Source organism: Palaemon carinicauda, chromosome 24 (genome assembly GCF_036898095.1).
Source record: "Palaemon carinicauda isolate YSFRI2023 chromosome 24, ASM3689809v2, whole genome shotgun sequence".
Taxonomy (NCBI): Eukaryota; Metazoa; Arthropoda; class Malacostraca; order Decapoda; family Palaemonidae; genus Palaemon; species Palaemon carinicauda.
In genome coordinates this window covers 98,279,516-98,306,040 of record NC_090748.1, presented here as the reverse complement: position 1 = coordinate 98,306,040, position 26,525 = coordinate 98,279,516, and the positions used below count along the sequence as shown (strand labels likewise).

At 36.1% G+C, this 26,525-nt stretch overlaps 2 protein-coding genes across 3 annotated transcripts in view; one reads left to right on the top strand and one right to left on the bottom strand.

The window, feature by feature from the left end:
• Nucleotides 1-7,807: 7,807 nt before the first annotated feature.
• On the top strand, nt 7,808-24,695 carry LOC137618231 (uncharacterized). 2 transcript variants are annotated; one of them, XM_068348378.1, is made up of 3 exons: nt 7,808-8,249; nt 22,660-22,947; nt 24,127-24,695. In XM_068348378.1, exons 1-3 carry the CDS (start codon nt 7,851-7,853, stop codon nt 24,409-24,411), a joined length of 972 nt encoding a protein of 323 aa, XP_068204479.1. In that variant the 5' UTR covers nt 7,808-7,850; the 3' UTR covers nt 24,412-24,695. The 2 variants fall into 2 exon arrangements, with proteins under 2 accessions (XP_068204479.1, XP_068204480.1); XM_068348379.1 differs by lacking the exon at nt 7,808-8,249 and adding an exon at nt 19,378-19,910 and having other exon boundaries at nt 24,127-24,693.
• Nucleotides 15,085-26,525, bottom strand: part of LOC137618230 (tigger transposable element-derived protein 1-like) — a 336,843-nt gene continuing 325,402 nt past the window's right edge. Inside the window, exon 4 of the mRNA XM_068348375.1 lies at nt 15,085-15,347. The gene's annotated coding sequence lies outside the window, so the exon portion shown is untranslated. The remainder of the gene's footprint in view (nt 15,348-26,525) is intronic.

Below are 26,525 nucleotides of genomic sequence, written 5' to 3'. Positions count from 1 at the left end.
TTATTGTCCTGAGATGTCAATTGTATTGTTGCTGACCGTGTTTGGAAGTTGGTAAGTTGTAGAGCAGGAAATTAAGTCTTATGCTATAAATTATGGTGTGTCAAACCTCCAAGTTTGAGAATGTCAATGGTTGTAATAACAGATTTGCCTTACATTTTTTTATAATACTAAGAATCCTTAATTGCACTGAAGTTACTTGATAAATGCAAGTTTCAGGACTTACGTCACATGGTTGTAATTCCTGAGCAGTAATAAGAGCACACTGGGCGGAATGAAATGCCAAATTTGAGCCTTTCTCTTAGCCCTTTGCTGAACATAGCATCTTGAGGACTTCACTGACAAGGCTGCTGATTTTAATTTTCCTAATTGCTACAATCTGGAAATTCCTGTCTTATCAATCTATTGTGATTTTACACTGAAATCAATACGGGAGGATAGACTTCTTTATACCATAAAGGTACTGCCAATTTCACCATAGATTAATCTATAATAGGTGCACATTGAACGTATAACTAATTTAGGGTCCTTTTTAGCAGCAATTCTACCTGTTGCTAAACTAATTATTAAGCTTATGTCTCCTTAAGTAATATATATCGTTAGGTTTAGCTATTCAATTGGGTGTATTTTCTTTGTACTGAATGACCTCCCTAGCCCTACAGTCTGGTCGTATATCTTATTACCAGAACCAGCTTCTGAAGGACTATAGGTAGGGTGACAATACGTCCACCTCCCAGGGGGGAGTTCCCCTAAAAATCACTCTAGGGGGGATGCCTTAAATATTTAAGCCCCCCTTCCAGCCATTGGTCCCTCAATTGCGACTGCATGTGTGTTATTTATATGAATTGAGTTTTTTTTTTTTTTTTTTTTACCAAATTTCTAAGGTTCACTTTGCTTCCTCATACGGTGCAGCAGCATAGCTTACCGTTTTCTTTATACAAACGAAAGAAGGGAACTAAGCTGCAATCTGCAGTACACGGTATGATACAGTGAACAGCCTATCACTGTTGCTATTATTTCAGTTAGTACAAAACCAACCCTTGGTGGAAATCATGTCAACCGAAAGAACAGCTACTTTCAACAAAGACTCGGAAAAAGAATACCCTCACATAAAAAAAAAAAAAACGTGTGATGTCAAATGTATCAAGTGCACATCATCGTTTTCAATAGCGAATCGAAATTTTTTGTGACTATCCTTACAATTTTATCTAATAGAATAAATGATAATTTTTGTTTGTCGGAACAAAAGCTGTAATTAAAAGAACTTAGAGCCTGTTGTATCAAACTTCAGCATTTGTGCCATGACTCAATATGAGTGCAAATGCACATGAGCTACAGTATATACAGTACTTGTCACCCTTTGGCTGTTCAAATAAATGGTTACCTTAGCTATAGGCGGTGTCTCGCTGAAATTATACAGTGAGAAGCCGTAGAGTTAATTGCAGCTTCTATTATTTGATAACTGCTCAAACCAAAGGGTAAGTTTTAATTTTAAGGGAAATTCCCGCAGACATTAGATAGGATTTGTGGAAATCCAACAGAAAACGGTATTGATTTCCTTCTCTTACTCTGTACTTCCTGTCACAAAAATACTTTGGTCATGATGACATCATAATATCTCGTGAATCGGCTGAAGTTTTAATTCATCCATTCAAGGGCAAGTCATACTTCCATATTAGGTAGGTCATGATAAAGTACCATGCCCTGAACTGAACATCACTTCGGTACGTATTTCAAATCGGCTTTAATCACGGAATTCCATACATTGTGTATGCGGGACTTATTTATACATTTAGATGTTTAGTGGCAGCACCGGATTTCTATTTGCGCGTGTGTGGTTCTGAAGGGGATGTGACGGAAATAAGTAACAGAAATGTGGGGGGAAGCTCCCGTTGGAGGGAAGGAAGAGTCTTTATTATTATTACAAGCTAATCTATAACCCTAGTTGGAAAGGCAAGATGCTGTAAGCCTTAGGGCTCCCAAGTCTTATAAAGCTGTTATATTAATTTCGCCCATTCTTAAGATAGAGTTAAATTGCAGAAAACGTCTGAAAGAAGAACAAGGGATCCTGTTGTGAATCTGTAAGCGCTAAAAAGAGGATTCCTTAGGCTTAACATCCTATTCAATTTCCTAAATTATAGTATATGTTTAGGCATAACTAGTGCTAGCTTACGCTTGACAAATGAAAATGTACAATAAGTAAAGAAATGTTTCTTAGGTTTCAGTAATCAGCTTTAATATTAAATTTTTGGAATAATGCATCTTTTGCGAATATAGCCTTGTAAAATTAAGACATGAATAAAGGTTAACATTCCAGGATATGTGGCTGAATCAATTTAGACATGTTAACATTATGTTGATCGGAAGAGAGAGAGACAATAGCTCATTCGGTTCACCGGCTACCGAATAAAGAGAGAGAGAGAGTGGTACTCGTCAGAGTTGCTGAAGTCAGATTACGGCGTTGAATTCCTTGGTGCACTTAGACTTGCAATTGCCAAGCATCACGAAGCGTATTTCGTTGCAGTTTTATCACTTTACGCTTGATGCGTGTTAGAATTGACAAGTAGCTAAAAAAAAAGGTGTAGTATATAATAAATTGGGAAAAAATCTACATAAGGTACACAAAATTTAACCCAGCCATGAAAAGGCAAATAGGCTTCTACTTACAAATGAAGGTCGCATAAACTGCATTTATTGTTTAGTCTATAATCCTAATAGCTACAAAGAAAAAAAAGTTGGGCAATGTCGGTGCCTTTTATTGTATGTTATCATTATTATTACTTTCTCAGCTACAACCCTAGTTGGAGAAGAACATGGAACTTTAGGTTACTTAAACACCAGTAAATTATTGCCCAATGATTTTCTCTGCAATTTTGTTAGAGCTATACCCAAAATAAGATAATTGTTATTGTTTTCATATAGCAACCGCAATATCTGGATGAATCAGTGATATCTGAGGTCAAGGGGTTCAGCTCTCATGTTGCGGATATATTGGGTTATGTTCAATCCCAATCAATCGGTCAGAAATCTATCGGATACCAAACAGGAAACGAGTAAAATCATCTGCATGAAACCGTTAAATAAAGACTGAGAAATTAGAGGAGGTGAATGTACCGAGAGGTAATATATATATATATATATATATATATATATATATATATATATATATATATATATATATATATATATATATATATATATATATATATATATATATATATATCATAAGGGTGGCCACAATGATGTCAAAAACCCTTCAAGACTCATTTCCACGAGTCTAGCAGAGAAGAAAGTAAAGTATCCAAGTAACTTGACGTGTGTAGCACGTTGCATTTGGTCAATATTTAATGCAAGTCGAGTAAAAAGCAAGTTGACTGTCAAGCTGAGGAGCAAGTCAAGTGAATAAACACGAGGTGTATTTTGAAGCAAGTTGCTTCCCCTCCGTGCACCACTAGCAAGCTACTTTTGAACGTGTACTTGACAGCCCTTATCATCTTTCATTCCAGCTAAGTTGCAGGACACACGGTGTGTCGAATACAGGAATCCTGTTTTAGTCATTATTTTCTTTTATATGTTCAGAAATGCCTGCAAAGTGGACTGAAGATGTGGCATACAAGTTTGTTCTATTGTATAGGGAGCACGAGTGTTTGTGGAACATGCATGCCGAAATATATCGAAATAAGGCAGCATGACAGTGTGCTCTCACTGACATATGCAAGAAAATGGAAATAAAAAAACTGTACAAATGACGATGTACAACAGAAAATTAAAGTTTAAGAAAGAACAAAGTAAAGTAGAATACTCAGAAAGCTCAGGTGCCGGCAACCAAGCTGTCTATAAGCCTGCAATTAAATGGTTTCCACCTATGAAAGACATTGAAACAAGGAACACTAAACCGAACATCGCAAAGTAATTTGGTGAGTACATTCATTAATAAAAAAAAATAAGAAAAATAGGCTCATCCCTAGGCCTAACCTAATAACCCGTACAAATCAAACCAAAGAGTAAGTCTAATCTAACCTAGGTAGACTTTTTTTTTTATTTATAAACATTCAGCACCGTGTACTACTAAACACTATCTAATGGAGATAGTGGGAGATTCTTTGTCTGATCGCTCACAACAAACCAACCTAGTAGGGGGTCCACTAGTTCATGGCGATACATAAACCCTTCCACCACTCACATACATTACATCTTACATAGATATAAGTGTATCTAAAACTAGTCATCATCAAAATTATAATGTTGTATTTCTTGTAACTTAAAAATGTGCTAATGTTGATATGCTTCCCAGCTAATGGTGCGTAAAAATTAGGAATGTTACATTTGCTATAACCGTATGACAAATATAATACTGATATATATATATATATATATATATATATATATATATATATATATATATATATATATATATATATATATATATATATAGTAGATAGATAGATAGTGTGTAATACCAAACTTAGTACATTCTCGATGAATTATGTTATCTTAATATGATTACTCTTGATTATGAAAATATCATTCTCTCTCTCTCTCTCTCTCTCTCTCTCTCTCTCTCTCTCTCTCTCTCTCTCTCTGTGTGTGTGTGTGTGTGTGTGTTTAACACTGATCTGGATAGAAGAGCGATATTCTGAAAAAAAAAAACTGATCAATATGAAAAATGTATGTTAAGAAAATGTAATTGTATTTTCATAATAAAAGATAAAAAAAAGAATCTGTGTGATTAGTTTCTTCCACTGTTATAAAACATATTACAGTACAGATAGCGAGGTGGATACTACAGTGATATAACATAGCAAATTCTCTCTGTGGGACATGACAAAGTCCGTGGTGGAGCCTCTGTTTAGGGGATACTACGATAGGATTGAAATAACCTTTTTGGGAATATTTCCCTATCCGTTAGATATCATTCTTGCGTGTTGCAGTACCATGATTTATTTATTAATTAATTTTTTTTATATATTTTTCCCCCTAAATTTAACAAGATGTTTGTATTGCCTTGCAATCATTGATACTTACTATACAAACGCTTAAAGGTGTTTGCATTTATAGACTCCCGTTCTCAAAATAAGTAATTTAATAAAAAAAATAACCTTAATAAAGCGATGTCTGTTTTAATATCTATAGCAGAAAAAAATACATTAAATATGATTACCGAGCCTGTAGGCTAATTATGTCATTCTATTCCGTAGATTTGAAGTAAACTGATAATTAATGCATAATGTCTTTAATTTCCTACATAGAAAATCTACCGGGACTCGATTAGTGAAAGTTGAAACTAATATAGTTGGTAATTTGTCGTAATGTGCATTTTTACCTATAACTCACGGCGTCTAGAGACCACTCTCAGGGTGAATTCGGTTGTAAACCCAGGGAAGGAATTCTGTGAGCATACAGATCTATGAAATACTGTAATGCAAGACTGGCCGTTGACAGTATTTCTTTTCCATTTTCTATCAGCATGGGGCCATAAGGTCGAGAACGTCTCTCAAACTCTCTCAATGGCTGTGGGTATAGAGATAGAGAAGCGACAATGGCGGTACACGTGGAAGAGACGAAAATCGAGATTGGTTGAAATTAATTTCACTTGGGGGCTTCTGTTTCGCGATGCTTTCTTCGGGAATAAATGAAATCGCACGAATCCTTTTATTAACATAAATTGTTGAAAAAAAGTTCGCTAGAAATCAATATATTACGTATTGAATTAGAAACGAAAGGCAACGGTACAGTCAGCGACTGTCGTAACCGCCCCATCCTGCTGCTGCTGTGCTGTAGGTTACGTTTCCTTTTCTAAACAATTTAATTTTAAATTCGGTCACGTGTAACTCTCACCATTGGTAATTCTTACATAAGAACTCCTTTTCACTTGGCTCTTTGATTATTGACGTGTAAACCGGGAAATAATGAGGATGGCGCCTTCTTGAAGTACAGCGTTCGAATTTAAATGAAAATTAGAAATTCCAAGTTAACAAACAGTTGCTCATTCACCAGCGAAGACTGAATTGTCATAACCTTTAAAAAATAAAATTTCTCTTGTTCCATGAACAAAAGTTCTATGCAGACAATAAAATGATGACAAATGCTTGAGCATATTGATTTCATTGTCATTCGTGGGAGTTAACGAACGCGATTTTATTGTTAGATGAATAAACATCTTAAAAGTCTTCTTCCGTAAATTAATAAGTATGGATCATAGTCACTGCGAATTGTAAAAGGAAAAAAAAAGCCATTGTACCACTTTGAAGAGAGAGAGAGAGAGAGAGAGAGAGAGAGAGAGAGAGAGAGAGAGAGAGAGAGAGAGAGAGAGAGTTGCGCAGCTAAGTGGGGTTGGGAAGGTGATTCTCTTGTGCGTCAGCAAGAGTGGGGTTATAGCCATGGCGACTGACAACAAGATGCCTGAACTGAGATGGGTGTGGAGTGGAGATGGTGGAGAGGGTATACGAGCTGGGTGCGTGATAGAGAGAGAGAGAGAGAGAGAGAGAGAGAGAGAGAGAGAGAGAGAGAGAGAGAGAGAGAGAGAGAGAGGTGGGGGGTGAGGGGTTCCCCGGGGTTGTGGCGGTATTGCAATGGAGGTTAGAAAGATATTCCCGCGCATACAACGAGGCTGCGCTGAAAATCGGGGCTTAAAACAACATAACAGGGAAAGTGTGACATGAAAAAGGCAACTGTAACGTATTTCTTTAATAATAAATCTATGTAGAATCTTGACTTAAGTACCTTTTACTCTTTTCATGACTAAACGAAATCCGGACCTTAGGGAGTTGTTCCTCTTTAAAAGTTTCCTTTGCGATGAGCTGTGTAGAAATTGACAGATATCTATATATACAGTTACATACTGGTTGAAGCTGAAATATCGCTCGGGATGTCTTGGCAGCAAGTTTATAAAGGAGGAAATGAATTAAATTTGTTACTATTGGAGAATATAAAAGTCGATAGTTACTGGCGCAATGAAAAGATGGAAAATCCACGACATTATTGAATAGATTAAAACTAAAACCTGTGGCGGTTCTGATGTACAGTTATATTTATACTGTTGTATACATACTGGGCTGTTGAGTGTATACGCATTCATTAATGCACAATTTTCGAAATATTCGGAAATTATATACATTGTTGGTCTACGGTTTATCACCACCGTCATAGGATTTTTCTGTAGTTCTTGGGGATAAACCACAGCGGTGACTGAACAACAGCGAATTATATTATGTCATATCTCAACGCATTACTTTTTTGTTTCCTCTCTTCACTTTCAGAGCATGAATTCTTATATAACTTCTTCTCAATCTCATGATAATCTCTGCGGGAAAAGGCCTCTTAATAAAGTAACATTTATATTTATTCCTAACCTTAAGTTTTCGAGCACTCGATAACAATCATATAAAAAACGAAGTCTTTATACTTAACAAATAGCAAATTGGTTACTAGAGGATTTATCATTTCTTATTTCATGAATGTTACAAGTTCCGTTAAATGATTTCTTAAGGCTGGTCCCCACACGCTACGTTTTGCACAACCTTTTGTCTGCACAGTTCAAGACGTTGCAGATAAAACAGCGCAGTTTTGACCCCAGCGCAAGACGGTACAGTTGCAGCGATGACTGAGCTAGGAGAGCATAGACATCCATGAACTGTGCAGTCTGTCTGTATAGATTGCCTTACCTTGTGGAAGACCCGGGCTCTTGCCTCTGGGCAGCCCGGAAGAGAATGTAATTTGAATTGTAGAGCGTTATATGTGTATAAAAGAACTTGTAACTTGAATAGGGTGAACTGTGCAGACAAATCGGTACGTGTAGACGGCAGCACCGTCTTTCGTTTCAATTTGTGCCCGTTTTAATTCAATAAGAGACAATGGCAGACCTTAGGCAATGTTCTCGAGAGTTCCTCACAGAATTTATTGCATTGTACGAAAGTTTCCCATGCATTTGGCGTGTCAAATCAAAGGATTATAGTGACCGGGATAAAAAGGGGAAGGCTTATGAAAGCTTAGTGGAAAAATTCAAAGAAATTGATAAAAATGCCGACAGAGACATGGTGGTAAAAAAAATTAATTCTTTGAGAACTGTTTACCGCAAAGAATTGGCTAAAGTTAATGATTCGAATCGATCTGGCACTGAAGAGGAAATCTACAAGCCATCTCTTTGGTATTTCGACTTGTTACATTTTCTAAATGATCAGGAAACCTTAAGGCACTCTAGAAATACCATGGATGAAATTCAAGAGACTGCAGTGGACGAACCACCAGAACAGGTAGGAAAAAAATAAATTAATTTATATGATCAATTTATTTTCTACCTCTTTTTCTGAGTGAAACTACTGGTGTATATATATATATATATATATATATATATATATATATATATATATATATATATATATATATATATATATATATATATATACACACACACACATATATATATATATATATATATATATATATATATATATATATATATATATATAACCCTTTTGATTTATAAACATATCTTGCCAAGTAACAGCCCCCTCATTATTAAAGTAATCTTTGAATTGGTCTCTCACAACGATAGCATTGCTCAAAATCTGTCCTCTTGTTCCACGCTGTAGGTCGTGTACTATTTCGGGGTCACATCTTTCTCCTACTTCGACAGTACCTTCAGAAATATTTTCCCGATCCATACTTTCATGAGCGTTGTAGATATGGGGGGGGGGGCTTCTGCGCAAAAAGTTGCTTAAAGCGCAACACGTCAAAGTTTTCGAGCACTCGATAACAATCATATAAACACGAAGTCTTTATACATAACCCTTTTACCCCCACCATAAGGTTAAATTTCGAGCACATTTTGCTATATATATTTTTTTAAATTGCTCTAACAGGCTTAATTTTTATCCTACAGAGGTCAGGTTGGTCTCATTCTTTTGGAAAATGCCTGAAGTTTCTCATAAAATTATCAAAAATATATAAAAATATGTACTTAACTGTGTTTTGCAAGAACGTACCGGTACGTCCTCACGAAGTCTTTATACTTAACAAATAGTTAAATTGGTTACTAGAGGATTTATCATTTCTTATTTCATGAATGTTACAAGTTCCGTTGAATGGCTTCTTAAAGCTGCGTCCACACTTGTTGCATTTCCACGCATTGTATCATCTTTGCGTATCATAATGATTCAAAGATACGTACCGGACTGGATCCACCATCAAAGGAATGATAGGCAACGCATCAACCCATTATTATTATAATAATAATAATAATTATTATTATTATTATTATTAGCTAAGCTACAACCCTAGTTGGAAAAGCAAGATGCTATAAACCCAAGGGCTCAAACAAGGAAAAACAGCCCAGCAAGGGAAGGAAATAAGGAAATAAATTAATGATGTAAGTAATGAACAATTAAAAATATTTCAAAAAACATTAACAACATTAAAACACATATTTCATATATAGACTATAAAATTATTCATGTTAGCCTGTTCACCATAAAAACATTTGCTGCGAGTTTGAACTTTTGAAGTTCTACTGATTCAACTACCCGATTAGGAATAGCATTCCACAACTTGGTCACAGCTGGAATTAAACTTCTAGAGTACTGTGTAGTATTGAGCCTCATGATGTAGAAGGCCTGACTATTAGAATTAACTGTATGCCTATTGTGGACGGGAACCGTGGCATTGTTCCATTGCACGAACGTCCACGAGTATAGTTGCAGGTTATCATCTGTGATTACCCGTGATTGTGTCATTATATATTTATGCATTTTTAGTACGAAGAACTATCTAGGTACTAAAAAATGGAGTGGATTAAGGAGGATATATTATTATTATTATTATTATTATTATTACTTGCTAAGCTACAACCCTGGTTGGAAAAGGAGGATGCTATAAGCCCACGGGGCCCCAACAGGAAAGATAGCCCAGTGACGAAAGGAAACAAGGAAAAAATAAGATATTTTAAGAACAGTAACATCATTAAAATGAATATTTCATATATAAACTATATAAACTTTAACAAAACCAGAGGAAGAGAAATTACCTAGAGTAGTGTGCCCGAGTGTACCCTCAAGCAAGATAACTCTAACCCGAGACAGTGGAAGACCATGGTACGGGGGCTATGGCACTACCCCAGACTAGAGAGCAATGGTTTGATTTTGGAGTGTCCTTCTCCTAGAAGAGCTGCTTACCATAGCCAGTGAATCTCTTCTACCCTTACCAAGAGGAAAGTAGTCACTGAACAATTACAGTTAACTCCTTGGTTGAAGAGAAATTGTTTGGTAATCTTAGTGTTGTCAGGTGTATGAGGACAGAGAAGAATCTGAAAAGAATAGGCAAGACTATTCGATGTATGTGTAGGCAAAGGGAAAGTGAATCGTAACAAGAGAGAAGGATACAGTGTACTACTGTCCGGCCAGTCAAAGAACCCCATAACTCTCTAGCGTTAGTATCTCACCTTCTGATAGAATCTTACCAGATGAGGGACGTGATTTGGGACCCAAATCATGTTCATTATTTCTATAAGTACCGTAAACAATAAGCATGAGAAGAAATTGCCGAGGAAATGGGATCATCAGCAGATGCATGTAAGAAGATGGAATATCTTTTGGCAGCCTTGATGAGGCCGAAGATGAAGAGGAGTACTAGTACTGGAAATGGTATATAAATACGACTGTATTCTTTATTTAACCATAATATATGAAGTCATCATACATATACACTAAATATTCTTTTTCAGCATATATATGATACTTATATTTCCTGAATTCAAACCCATAACTAACAATGTGAAAAATATGAGTAACTAGGCTTCATTTAGTAAGAAGTTTTGACATAGGATAAATGCCTATACGAGTTATTGATTTATTTCAATGCCTCAAAAATAATAGAAAGATGAAGATATGTGAATAAGTTTTTTGTTTTTTTTCTGCTCATGAGGTTTACACTAGCTCATGGTTTGCCTTTGAAAGAATGAAATTCTTATCGGACAAGAACCAACCAAAACCAACATTGAGTACAGTATGTAGACAGTATTTAGTCCATTAAGTGTTAATTTTTTTATGCTAAACTGCATAAAATTACATTACAAGCAATTTCACAAAATTAGCTGTAGTTTTTTATCTATTATATTATCATTATTATTATATATTCTATTAGTGCGTCAAATCTGCACTCAACACAAGTCAGCCACACCAATCAAATTGCAGCCGATTGCCTGATCAGAATGTGTTTGAATATCATTACATAAGTGCCTAAAACATAAAGATATTCAAACACAATTTGAATAACTTATCAGCTGTAAGTTTGTTGCTGCGACTGATTTGTGGTGAGTGCAGACTCGCCACACTAAGAAGGAAAACAAACTTTAGTAATTTAACCTGGGGAAGGTAACATCGGACAAAAAGCCGCATGCTGGATACTTTGTCATCAGTTTTTCTTTTCTATGAGTAGTTATTTTCCCACACTAATATCTCTTCACTCAAGGAATAGTCAGCCATCTCCTCCCTTACATTTGGCAATATAGCCTTTGTTTTGCATGCAATCCCTTCCAGGGGAAGAAGTGATCCCATCTCGTTCGTTGCTCCTCTTCAATTTCCATTTCTCACAACACCTGCTTCTTCGGAATCAAATGTTCCTGGTGGAGTGTAGAGTCCAGCTGAATCAGGTCTTTGGCCCAAGGAGTGGTGCAGTATGGCAGTTGTCATCACAATATATGAAGCCTTTTCTGGTTCCAGTAGCAACAGTTTCCTCAGCACACGGAAAACTGAAGAGGCTATGCCGATTACATTTTCAACTACTCTGCGAGCTCTACAAACTGTGTAGTTAAAAATTCTCGCCTTTGATCCTTTGTCGTGGTACCTTGGATAAGCATTCACCAAGTTTTCACTCATACAAAAAGCTTCATCTCCTACAAAGAAGAATGGTGAATAGTCTATTAAAGATGTGCACATAGCTCCTCTATGTAGCTTAGATATAAAAATTTATGAGTCCCTCCTTCAATGAGCTCAACTATACCCAAGTTGGAGTATCTGTTGTCTTTTTTCTCTGTGGTTGGTGGTGCAGAGAAGGTTAACTCGGTGGGACACATGGGTGGCCGTATTCAATAGAAAAGAAAGGCGATTCCACAGCTCGGATGTAGACGAGGAGAATCAGACTATAGTTCTGCTTATGTTAAGGGAGATATTATGACCTTGCTGTTATCATAAAGACGTCTTTGAATTTGAATTTTGGTATTATATAACTTTCCATTGTTGATTTACTTATTACTGGGTTTTCCTGGGTTCAGGTCTTCTTTCTTCTCATTACCTTTTTTTTTGGCAAATCTGGGAAAATCTCTGTGGGGGCTCATCAACAGTCCACCATTCCTGCCACAAAAACTGAGCTGAACTTTTCAGTCTTATAAGCATTCTTGGATGTTAAGTCCATTCTTTTGAACAATTCCCTTGTCTCCACGTGGACAGTACTTTTGCATACCCTAGTTCCAAGAACCAAAATATATTCACTTCAATATATTTACCTCCATTTTATCATAACCATACCACCTCAGAATGTTCATATGCTGTACATTTTCACCCAACATTAACTGTATTCTACCAAGATTTCGCTGTATCTCTATTATTTGTCCTTTGAACTCTTCTCATTTCAAATATCACCATAAATCAAGCTCTCTAAGTTCCAGCCAGTCTTTTATAATTAACATTCAACACTGTTGCTTTATTTCCATAAGGAAGAGTTGGCTCAACAATACCTTTATACTTAAGACTGTAGCAAAGCGTATGCTCTGTAATGTAAATTCCCTCTCATACTTAAGAAAATACAAGTCATTAATTCTTAAATGTTTATATGAATTAAACAATCCCAGCCTTCCATCATCAATAAAAAAGATTCATCCTTTTATCCTAGGGAACTTACCCTAGCTAATCATTCACTCCCAGCTCCCTGCTCTTTCAACCGTGGACAACTCTTTCACTGGCCAGTGTTTGTAAATGCTCATTTTTGTAAACAGAGGTACCTTCATACTGTATAGTTACAAAGGCAAGTGGTGAGAGATAACCCTGAGATTGACATCAAGACTAAATGTTGAGCCTTTAGGCTTTTGTTGTTAAACAAAAAACCGAAATCTAGGGAGATACATTACATTTTTTAAACAGAAATTATAATTATTACTAATACTACCCATAATATATTAACAGTATCATTCCCCTGACTTTCTGTGATTTTGATGAAACTTGGTAGATAAAAATCTACGATATTCTTTTCTAATATTTTCACAAGATATGCTTTATCTTTCCATTGTTGTAAGTTCACATAAGAATTGAACATGTCAATTTTTAAATTTCTCCTTCTAGATCTCAGGAACTATTAGAATTAGAGGTATCTGGTCTTCAAAATTTAACACTATGCATTAAATCTTTTTCCATTCGACCTTACTACTCCCACTGTATAGCAGGGTTGGTTGTTTGAGTCAAATTATTCCATCTATTTCTACTCTTTACATCTTCTTCCTCGTCCCACCACACCCAAGGCCAATATAGAGGAGGTCAGGCGGTGAGGAGATTTACAGTGACTCACCTCTCTCAGTGGGCCTCAAATCACCCCCATGCGGTCAAAACAAACCACGATCTTGTCTTTCGGGCCTCATCTCTGGGCAGATGAGGCCCGCTAATTTGCCTCGGGCATTTCTCTCCGCCCGACCTCCTCTTTATTGGCCTTGACCACACCTACAGTACATCCCTCCTCGCAGCATCAATCAATCTGATCCACTGACGCCCTACATTTCTCCTTCCCATCACTAGCATGTTCTAAGCTCTCTTGATTGGTTCTACCTCCTCTATTCTTATGTAGCCATAGGAAGACCTAGACAAAAATATATGAATGGATTGGTAAGAATAACAAGAGGAAGAATATCTGCAAGATTGGGTTGTGGTGGCCTATGTGGTAACGTCCCTGATTGGTGAACACCAGACTGGGATTCGAGTCCCGCTCAGACTCGTTAGTTTCTTTGGTCGATGCAACCTCACCATCCGTGTGAGCTAAGAATGGGGGTTTTGGGGGAGCCTGTAGGTCTATCTGCTGAGTCATCAGCAGCCATTGAGTGATCCTCTTTGGTCCTAACTTGGGTGGAGAGGGGGCTTGAGTTCTGATCATATGTATATATGGTCAGTCTCTAGGGAATTGTCCTACTCAATAGGGAAATGTCACTGTCCCTTGCCCCTGCCATTCATGAGCGGCATTTAACCTTTGAAGGCAGAAATAGAGAGGAATGGCGACCCATGATTGCCAACGTCCTTGAGATATGGCATCTAGATGATGATGATTATTTCAAATGAGTTCCCCCGCCTTATATTTTACATTACATATATCACACATTTTTTTTATACCTTGACTCTCCCTCCTTTCAAGTAGTGATATTCCAGCAATCCTTTTAGCTATTCTCATCCCAGTTCTTTACGATAATTCCTCCTCTTTCCTCTTAGGTGCTCAAGTTTTTGCCTCATTTAATAATACAGGGCTGATAACTGTCTTTATATATCTTCATTTTGAGTCTTGAAGGCATTTTCTTGTCTAAACTCCAGCTGCTTCTCTCCATTTTAGCCACAAATCTTTCACTCTGTCTCACTGCTTTCTCAACACCAGCCTCCTCTGTGATCATTGATCTCAAATAGTTGAACTCATTCTTCTGTTTTAGGACTATATCATCTTCCACTTGGATGTTCACTACTCTATGTTCTTCTCTACTACTAACCATTAGCTCTGTCTTCCCAATGTTCACTTTCAACCCCTTCATTTCTATGTTCCTCACTAGTTTGATAGTCATTATCTTCTTCCCACGTTCTTCTAGCTATACTTGTTTTCTTCCAACAAGATATATTGGTCCGTGTACGACTCCTGGACAAAGAAAGGCAAATGATAATGCTCCATTAGAAAAAGGTATGGATATATCAAATTTATCATTGCAAAATACTAGTTGAGGACTGAATGTACATCATTATCTTTATTGTATATAAAAATCCACAAGAATAGAAATTTTATTATCAAAACATATGACAGACTTTTGAACACATGTAGTATTCCTCATAAGTGTTTATAAAGAGGAATATAAATTAATAGGGATATTTTGTAAATGGCATTTCCAAGTACAAAATAAAACAAGCAAGGTGACAAAGGATAACAACCTATCCCCAAAGAGGTGGTTTAGTTGTCATTACAAAATTCTACATTCCTAAACTGTTAGTCACGCTAGTCTTCTGCATCTCCTGACTTGTGATATTTCAGCTGCATTTCTCCAGGTTTCATCTCCCAGCGCTAGGTAAGGGCCATTGTCGGAAGTAGATGCTTTATTCGGAAGCATCCGTAGGGACATCACCTATCTGGAGTGGGATGGAAAGAAGATGCAGAGCATCAGGGTTGACATGGTCAATGTCAGTTTTGGAAATCAAATTATTTATGTAATATTTTGTGATATACCAATTCAGATCAACTACTACACTAAAAATAAAAACTTTGACTCAACTATGGTTAAGTCATTCTTAAAGAAAATACTGTGTACTATCAGAAATATGAGACAATCAAATAATTGGTAAAACTCTAAAGTTGACCTGCCATACAGATCAATAACACCATACGAAAATTAGTGTCATTGCTTAGCATTATAATCCATATAGATACAAACAAACTCATGGGCCAAGAAAATTTATTCCTAAGAAGCAATCAGATAAGGTCACCACTAACAGGGTTGTATAGACCACAAACACATTTTGTGCATGCTAAAAATATTGGGCCAAAAAATTTCTTGAAGTTTCCCTAGCCTTATATTTTACTATACATATACCACATATTCTCCTCCGTTCTTGACTCTTCCTCCTTTCCAGTATATTTCAGTAACTCTTCTCTACCATCCTCATCCCAGTTCTCTCCAACAGTCCCTCCTCTTTCCTGTTAAGTGACCAGGTTTCTGACACATATGGGCCTGATAACTGTCTTATAGTTCTTATTTTGAGTCTTGATGCTCCTTTTTTATCTGAAATAACTCCAGTTACATGTCTCCTTTTTTGTCTCACTGCTTTTTATGATTATCCCTCCTTTGTTATCATTGATCCAAAGCAGTTAAACTCATTCTTCTGATTTAGCACTTTACTATCTTCCAATTAAATGATTACTTCTTCATGTCACTCTCTAAGCATTAGCTCTGTCTGCTCAATGTTGACCAATTCATTCCTTTGCAGGGCTCCTTTTCATGCTAAAAATCCTTTTATGCTATTCTTCTGTGTTTACTATAATAACTTATATCATAAGCAAACATCAGGTCCCACAGGTCTTCAATGTGCCGTAATCTCGATGACACGGTGTCTATAATGTCGAGGAATAGGAATGGACTCAGAGCTGATCCCCGATGGAGGCTAACCTCCACAGGGAATGCCTCAGTCTTCCATTATTTTGTCAGTTCTGCGGCTCTTGTCACCTCAGCATCATCCTTACTAACCTTTCCATCTTTTCTGGTATTCCGCCCTTTCTCAAGCACCAATAAGGTACCCTGTCATAGTCTTTTCCAAATCCACAGAACACATGTAAACGTTCATGTTTCCCTCTAAATACTCCTCTTTAACATGTCTTAATACATGTGTAGCATCCTCTGTGCTCTCTATCAACTGTCTCAAACTTCCTTCAAGGGTAGTAAGCTGACCAGGGCACCAGCCACCCATTGAGGTACTACCACTAGAGTTATTGGTTTCTTTGATTGACCAGACAGTGGTAGTGCTACATTGGATCTCTCTCTCTCTCTCTCTCTCTCTCTCTGGTTATGGCTCATTCTTTTCTCTGCCTACACATACACCAAGTAGTCTGGCCTATTCTTTCCACATTCCCCTTTGTCCTCATACACAAAACAACACTAAGATTACAAAACAATTATTCTTCGTTCAATGGGTTAACTACTGCACTGTAGTTGCTCAGTGGCTGCTTTCCTTTTTTTAAGAGTAAAAGAGACTGTTTAGCTATGGTAAGCAGCTCTTCTAGAAGGACACTCCAAAATCAAACCATTGTTCTCAAGTCCTGGGTAGTGTCATAGCCTCTGTACCATGGTCTCCTCCTGTCTTGGGGTAGAGTTCTCTTGCTTGAGGCTACACTTAGGTACTCATCTTATCTCTCTTCCACTTGATTTGGAAGTTTTTATAGCTTATATATGAAAGATTTATTTTACTGTTTGTAAAATATTTTATTTTAATTATTCGTTACTTCTCTTGTAGCTATTATCCCTGTTGGAGCCCTTGGGTTTATAGAATTTTGCTTTTCCAACTAGGGATGTAGCTAAGCTAATAATAATAATAATAATAATAATAATAATAATAATAATAATAATATCAATAGTTTGTAATATCTTGAATACAGGCTCCAAAAGTTTTAATCCTCTGTATATATATATATATATATATATATATATATATATATATATATATATATATATATATATATATATATATATATATACAGAGGAACAATAAGAGAGAGAGAGAGAGAGAGAGAGAGAGAGAGAGAGAGAGAGAGAGAGAGAATCAGCTGACAATACACGATCAAGGATATTGCACAATATTATTGAGGAATGACATAACGTATTGAACACAACAGTAGTAAGGCCCCTACACACGATCAATTTTTTCGTCAACTAATTGATATCAATTTATTGACGACAATGAAATTGAGGAAATAATCACTGTGCCTACACACGGTCAATGATTTTTCTTCAATTTTCAGTTTAATTCATAACTTCGAGATGAAAGCATCTGTGGCTTTATGATGACGACTCTTTCACTGCTGGGAAAACACTAAAGTATTGATCAATATATTGATGCTTTGCCCACACACGATCAATTTTATTGAAGACCCATCAATAAATATCAAAGGATCTTTGATCTCTCAATGAATTGATTCAATGAAATTGTTTCAATTAAATTGATATCCATGTCCCCTACACACAGTCAATTTCTCCATCAATTCATTGACGTCCATAGATTGATATCAATTAATTGACGAAAAAATTGATCGTGTGCAGGGGCCTATATTGAGCAGTGGAGGGGTAATATTGCGCAATATCCACTCAGTGTGTGTCCTGCTCTCAGCCCATCGGCATGGCTACCAAGAATGACCAACCATTCCTCGCGGAGTTCATACAACTGTACAGGGATTTACCTGTGCTGTGGCAGGTGAAAAACAAAGAATACAATGACAGAATGAAAAAGGAAAGTGCGTACGAAGTGTTGTTGAAGAAATATAATGAAAAATACCCCGAAGCTAAAAAAGACGATGTGAAAAAGAAAATAAACTCACTCCGAACGAACTTCAGGAAGGAATTGGCGAAGACAAACAATTCAAAGATATCTGGGGCTGGTCCAGATGACGTTTACAAATCATCGTTGTGGTATTTTGACGAGATGCAGTTTTTAACTGATCAAGGAATGCCTTTACAGTCTAAAAGTAGGCCTACAAGCACAATAGGCCTAGAGGAGGATGAAGAAAGGCATGGTTTAAATGAAACATCATTGGTAAGTACAATATTGTGGTAGCATATTGGAAACGTCCTTGCCTGGTGATCTGGCGGACTGGGGTTCGAACCATGCTTAGACTCGATCGTTTCTTACAGTGTCTACCTGCTGAGTCATCAGCAGCCACTGCCTGGCCCTCCCTGGTATTTGTTTGGATGGATAGGGGGCTTGAGTACTGATCATACATACATACACACACACACACACACACACACACACATATATATATATATATATGTGTGTGTGTGTGTGTATATATATATATATATATATATATATATATATATATATATATATATATATATATATATATATATATATCATGGCCCAGTCTCTAGGGCATTGTCACTGACCCTTGTCTCTGCCATTCATGTGTGACCTTTAAACTACTCTCACTAATAATATAAAGAAATTTATACCCCAATATAAATGAATATTAAACTTAAGACTGTATTACCAGAGTAATTCATTATATAGCCAAAGAATGTGACAATTTCTTTATCTACTATTGGTATTCAAGAAAGATAATTTAATTAATATTGTTCCAAATTGAAAGTGTATTATTGTAACGTTATCTAATATACCGATTTATAGTTTATGTAGGAAATATTTATTTTAATGTTACTATTCTTAACATATTGTATTTTCCCTTGTTTCCTTTTCTCACTAGGCTGTTTTCTCTGTTGGGACCCCTGGGCTTACAGCATCCTGCTTTCCCAACTAGGGTTGTGGCTAAGCAAATAATAATAATAATAATAATAATAATAATAATAATAATAATATATCTTTCATAGTAGCTCTCCCTAACAATTTTTGCAAGCTGTGACAGATTTCTGGTCTTGAGAACTGTACACACGATTAATACCACTGTCATTACTTTTGGTAATGTCAGTATTACTGTTGGTGGGAACACCCTGAGGTTCCACCAAGTGAATAAGCGGAGCTTAAATTACTGATGGTCTGAAGTTGTACTGTCAGTATCATCAAACCTTTGGTGGTGTTGAGTTGCTAACGCTGGAAGGGAAAGAGGTAGGCCTAATGGAAGAGAGAGAGACACTCCAGCAATTTATTTTGCAGTACAAATCGTTACCCGAGTTATGGGACACGAGGAGCGATGGCTATACGAAAAAGGAGAAGAGAGAAACTGCATATAAAAAACTACTGGAAGTTTACAAGCGAATTAAAAGTAACGGTAACGTGGAAGATGTCAAGAAAAAGATAAATATATTGCGAAGCAACTTTAGGAAAGAGCTGAAAAAAATGAGTGATTATAAGACAAGCGGTGCAACCACTGAAGATGTTTATGTGCCGTCATCGTGGGTTTTTCGTGAACTTTCATTCCTAACGGATTTAGAAAAGCCCATAAGCCCAAATACAACGAAATCTACAATGGAGGTAATCATAATTATTGCTCAACATTAATGACATGAACAAAATTTATTTTTTAAAAAGGGGGTTCACAATTGTAGTTTCTGGAGAACCCTGTTTTAATATGAAATCGATTTAAAAAGTAATTTGTATTTTACCTACATATACAAACCCTCAACCTTTAATAGTAGATTCTGTCGATAGTCACTAACGGCCAATGATGAATTACTGAGGTTCTGGCAACTACCGTCTAGTACCACTAGTGTACTATCTTGTAAAGATAACGATAGAAACAATTTCATCCGAGGTTTATGGACTCTCCATTTTTACTCTTGAAATGCATCTAGGCCCATAATTTAAAAACATATTTTGCCAGGTTATGCTTGATTCACTGGTAAAGTATGAACAAAATGCATTCCCGATATCTTTCGTATCACTGGGGGGTATCTATCGTGTTGTTTGCAACTGCTGTTCATAAAATATTTCATTTTTCCTTGTTTCCTTTCCTTACTGGGCTATTTTCCCTGTTGGAGCCCCTGGCCCTGTAGCATACTACTTTTCCATCTAAGGTTGTAGTTTAGCAAGTAATAATAATAATAATAATAATAATAATAATAATAATAGACAATCAGCATGTATGTCAGCACCTTCCATACAGCTTAACCCGTTGCTATATTTTCCTGCACCAAAGTTGATTGAGAGCACTAGGCATGTCTACTTTCCCTCATCAGAAAATGGTGTAAATAACAGTATGCTTATGTGACATAGGTTGCTTTTTCTGATGGAAGGTGTATCGGTTTTTGGAATATTTCCAATTTCCTTGCAAGTATCCCAAAGGCATTTTCAACAGACAAGCTCTTAACAATCGATGATCGAATGTACGCTGATTTCTGTAAGTGGCATTGGGAATGGGTTTCAATAATTTATCGTCTAAAGGAAATGCCTTATCATCTACAATTACATACAGGCACTGATCACTTGCACTGGTCATTGATGTAGGGGGTAGAATATTTAGCTGAGAGTCAATAACCTCTCACCAAACTTTGCTTAATAAAGTACTCCACCATCCAATACCTTGCCATTGGCTCCAACATTCACCATCATGAATTAATAATTTGTGTTCACTAAAACTATCAACACAATGCTAAAATTGTTGCCAAATAACAGTGTAATTCCCAGTTTTTCATTTCAAGAGATACTTTCCTGCATAACAGAATTTGTTTTAGCTATGCAAGGCCAAATAAAAGTGTAATTGCCAGTCTTTCAATTTAAGAGATACTTTCCTGCATAACAAAATTTGCTTTAGCTATGCAAGGCCAAATAACAGTGTAACTGCCTGTCTTTCAATTTAAGAGATACTTTCCTGCATAACAAAATTTGTTTTAGCTATGCAAGGCCAAATAACAGTGTAACTGCCTGTCTTTCAATTTAAGAGATACTTTCCTGCATACCAAAATTTGTTTTAGCTATGCAAGGTCTCACCATTTCAAGAAGTTTACTGTAACTCTCCTCTTTCATGTGAAAGTAATTATGCAAGTCTTTCATGCTTTTTTATTTCATCTAAGAGGTTTAAATGTGTAAATGTCTCACACTTTGTAATCCCCTCTTTGATCCACCTTTTACGGTAATTTTTTTTTTCTTTAACGAGTGGGCGAATAAAATTTTAACTGCATGCTTTTTTGAAGTTTTCCATGCCGTTGGAGAGGAGCCAAGTACAACCTTCCACTACCAACCCAGGGTGTTACTGGCACTTTCATATCAATACTTGGTATTGAACATGTGCTCCCATATTGATAATAATTTTGTTTAAATAATGACAGTAATACTGTTTGTGTGTAACCCTCTTATGAGTGTGATACCTTTTTTATCTATTACTGGTATTCAAGAAACTAATATAATGAAATAACTAATACTTTATATAGCACATCTATTCTGTCATAGAACCTCTCTTTCCATTTTTGCATGCTGTGATAGAATTCTAGTAATCTTGGTACTGATCACCATGATCCCTCATGAATCTGTCCGGTGCCCAGATTTTATACGTCCACATTGCTTTAGTCAATCTGTGCATGCGATTTCTTTCTTCACAAGTAATTACGTAAATAATAGCAACCTAAAGCCATGTACTGGCCTTTATTGGGTGATACACAAATAGGCCTTTGGAGCACCCCAAACCGAATATTCATAATGGTAAAAGCCTTCTTGCATTCATAATGCCAAAATTATTCTCAACATTGTGTCTTGCTCGACTAAGTCAATAACTGAATTTATGTTTAGGATTATTCAGCTCAGCTTTTCTTGTGTTGTTTCAAAAAGCTTTCTGACAGAGCAAAAGAATCATCACTAATCAGGATACATGGAACTTCTTTGTCATTGTAAATGGATATGAAGAGATTGATAACTGTACATCAGTCCAAAATGTTGAGTGACTAAATATACCTCCATCAGACACTCAACCATTAACCAAGATCTGCCACCATAAATTCATACTGCCATTGATACAACGCTGTATGTTTTCTTGTAATTGTAGAATATGGATCTCGAGTTCAGTGGATATTTCACTTCCACATGCTTGCTGTCTATTGCGCTAAAGAACTGAGAGAAATTCCAATGCTTTTTTAAGCCTTTTACAGTCAGCTTCTACTCTTCTGGGGTTCCAAGAAGCTGTAGGAATAAAATAAATAATTTTGCAGCATCACATGTAACTAGAGTACCAAAATCCTTAATCTGTATATGCATGTCATATATACTTATGTTTTTGACCATCAATTTTCAGGGTGATGGGTCCACAACAGAACAATCCTTCACACGAATTCCACTAAAAAAGAAGATCAAGATGGATAAACGGGAGGAACTACTAACTCTGGCGTGCAAGCGTCTATGCGACACAGACGACGAATATGACAAAATAGCAAGTGCTTGGGCAGCGGAGCTGCAGAAAATGAGTCCTACCCAAATGCCCTTTGCTAAGAAAGCTATAAATGATATATTATTTGAGGGACAATTGGGAACATTACATCGGCACTCGGTTGTAATAAATGGAGCAATGAGTATGAGCACAACAGTAAGTAATATATCTTCAGATCATTCAAGTACCCATTACAGCTTGTGTAACTTTCGTTAATAGAATGTAATAAAAGATAATTATGTTAGTCATTGGAGTTAATGTTTGTTACAGGAATTATAGTAATTATGTACTACAGATACACAGGAAAGATTTTCTCTTATGATATAAATTAATATGGTCAATGATAAGAAGGTATACTATTACGATAAAGCAATATTTGTGCTAATGAAAACATGCTTTCATAGTTTACTACTTGTAACTTTAGAATATATTGCATCTATTCCATTAACATTAGTATAACCAAACTATTACGCTAACATGCTCCACTTTCTTGATGCAGTTTATGTGTTTTCTTGTATTAATTAAAAATGTCATTTATCTTTCAAATATAGATTTTGAAGCCATCCTTCATTATGTTTCAATCTTCATATATTTTTAGAGGTGGTGAATGACAGCTTTGCATGTCTCCATTACGATGCAACAGATTGACTGAGGGGACACCACACTACTAAATTTCAGGTCATCAAATGTGTTGCTGGTGGCCAGATAACGTAGTGTTACTGTTAACTAGATATTCGCAGGCATACATTCTAGCATAAAAGAGCTGTTTTTGGAAATACTTGGATTCATCATCTTCAGTAAATTGTCAAATGTTCCATTGGCCATTCGCATATAATTACTACAACCCTCTGGCTTATTGACCCTTATTTCCCTCAGAAAATTCTAATTACTGAACTGGAGGATGTCTTTTTATCTGAAATCCTTCACATGACTAAGAAACTGCGCATATAGAACTGTGTAGGGGGAAACAGATATTTCACAATATTAGGCCAACAATATTGATCATGTAGGGTCTATTTTAGTTATGGCATATATTTATAGTTCCGGTAGGCCCTGCTGCTGCCTCCGATGCCTTAGATGACTGCGGAGGTAGCAGCAGTAGGGGATTCAGCATTATGAAGCTTCATCTGTGGTGGATAATGTGGGAGGGTGGGCTGTGTCACCCTAGCAGTACCAGCTGAACTTGGTTGAGTCCCTTGTTAGGCTGGAGGAACGTAAAGAGTAGAGGTCCCCTTTTTGTTTTGTTTCATTTGTTGATGTCGGCTACCCCCCAAAATTGGGGGAAGTGCCTTGGTATATGTATGTATATATTTATAGATGTTTTCCTTTTTCTAGAATGCTGCTGAGCCACCAGATGATGATGAAATGCCTACATGTAGCAATGCTCCCTCAGTGAAATGGACCTGCAGTAACACTACTAAATCTGATCAGATCTTAGATTTGGTTGCTCGAAATTTATACCAGAGATATGAGGAACGAGATAGTGCCAATGAAACTTTTGGTAAATATGTTGGTCAGAAACTGGATTCTCTGGACACAAAAACATCTTCATTTGCTATCAAGATGATAAACGATGTGCTCTATGAAGCAGAAAATGGGAATTTGAAGGTTCCTTTGTAACACCCTTACTTCAGTCTTCCAAGTTCATCTCATAACGATAGTTCCACTAGTGACCTCAATGCGTATTAAAATTTCTCAGATTTTCAGCCCATATAATTTCATAACTAAGGAGTATTATGAGTTCCAGCTATATTTTTCTGTATTTTTCACACAACCTGCTCGTGTACTGAATTTCCACAATAAACGAAGAACATTCCTAATACTATAACCCTTGCCGTGATGTAGTCCTTCTTAAGAGTTTTGAAATTGGTATCACAAGTTTCTGGTATATTATTATTATTATTATTAATAATAATGATAATAATAATAATAATAATAATAATAATGGGATTTCTCATAACAGTGTCTTTATAAGTAATAAATGGAGTGACCAATTTCAAAAGTTCTAAATACGTACTTTCATTCCTGTGTATGTAATTGCCCCACTCTTCTGGGTGTAACTTCATCTCCTTGAGTAAGATTGTTTTTCCTTTTCATTTAATAGGGCGCCCATGAATGGCAGAGGCAAAGGACAGTGCCCTGAAAAAAGGTTGTTTCCCTTCTAATAATGTTTTTCTTATTTCCTCTGTCTGCAGTTGGTAATAGACGTCCCAGTTGGTTTATTATAAGTCTAAGGGTTTGGCATTAAGCCTTCGTTTCGATGACACCTCACCACCACACTTGCAGTCAAGGTTCCAGTGATTGGCATAGCTAACCATTATTATTATTATTATTATTACTTGCTAAGCTACAACCCTAGTTGGAAAAGCAGGATGCTATATGCCCCGGGGCATCAACAGGGAAAATAACCCAGTGAGGAAAGGAAAAAGTGAAAAAAAAAATATTTTAAGAAGAGTAACATCATTAAAATATACATCTTTATAAACTTTAACAAAACAAGAGGAATACAAATTAGATAGAATAGAATGCCCGAGTATGCCCTCAAGAAAGAGAACTCTAACCCAAGACAGTGGAAGACCATGGTACAGAGGCTATGGCACTACCCAAGACTAGAGAACAGTGGTTTGATTTTGGAGTGTCCTTCTCCTAGAAGAGATGCTTACCATAGCCAAAGTCTCTCTTCTACCCTTAGCAAGAGGAAAATGGCCACTCAACAATTACAGTACAGTAACCCCTTGGGTGAAGAAGAATTGTACCATAGTACCATTCGGTGGATGCTTCCGAAATGAAGCACATCATTCACAAATATTACGTTCATGAGTTAAATTAATATTGTCCTGGGATGTTAAGTGAGTAGCCACAACATTCAGGGAAATCCTGAAATAAACAGAACGCACTGGATTCCCTATAAATAGATAACACTGCAAGATAAAGTATTTCCTCAGTCCTCCAAAACACCAATTGTGATATTTTCAAAATATTCTTTTTATGATTATACCAAAGCCTAAAAAAATGCCATGTTATTTTTTTTCATCAGTGGAATAACAATTCTTTACACTAATTCCTCAACTCTTCGCCAATTTCATGTTTTTCTTCACTGTGGGACTACGAACTTAGGAGTTTCTGTATGAACCATTAAACAGAAAATAATAATGAATAAAATGTTCACCAAAAAGTATATAAATTATTGTTTTTGAGTGACTAAAAATTAAAATCAAGATGTATGTTGTAAATTGTTAAATTAGATGGATTGGTTTATAGAAAAATGAAATTAAATGTGATTATACTGTAAATATTGTGATTGTAAAGAATATGTAATTCAACTTTTTAATAAAAAGATAAAAAAAATTAAACAGAAAACGCTTTCCGCCAGTCGCCTGTCTAATCTTATCAGCAATTAAAGATTAAACTGAATTTCAACTGACAAATCATCGCTTTATGTCGCAACTTTTTGAAATTCGAAGACGCGAATACAACGTTCATATTTAATCTTTGCTACTACTGGCTAAAGCGTAATATGAGCAGTTTGTTCATTTAACCACTTATGTCTAACCTTGAACATAGATTCTAAATTATCTCATTTGATTTTCAAGTAAAAAAAAGTATATATTAGTCCCACAGTCTTGGAAATAGTGTTATTGCGAATAGTTGAATGATTTAGTGTAATCTTTTTCAGGGTAAAACAAATTAAACTATATATATATATATATATATATATATATATATATATATAT

Coding starts and splice junctions, on each gene's coding strand:
- LOC137618231 (XM_068348378.1), top strand. CDS start 7,851: ATGGCAGACCTTAGGCAATGTTCTCGAGAGTTCCTCACAGAATTTATT. Junction 8,250..22,659: donor TGGACGAACCACCAGAACAG/GTAGGAAAAAAA, acceptor ATCAATTTTCAG/GGTGATGGGTCCACAACAGA. Junction 22,948..24,126: donor CAATGAGTATGAGCACAACA/GTAAGTAATATA, acceptor TCCTTTTTCTAG/AATGCTGCTGAGCCACCAGA.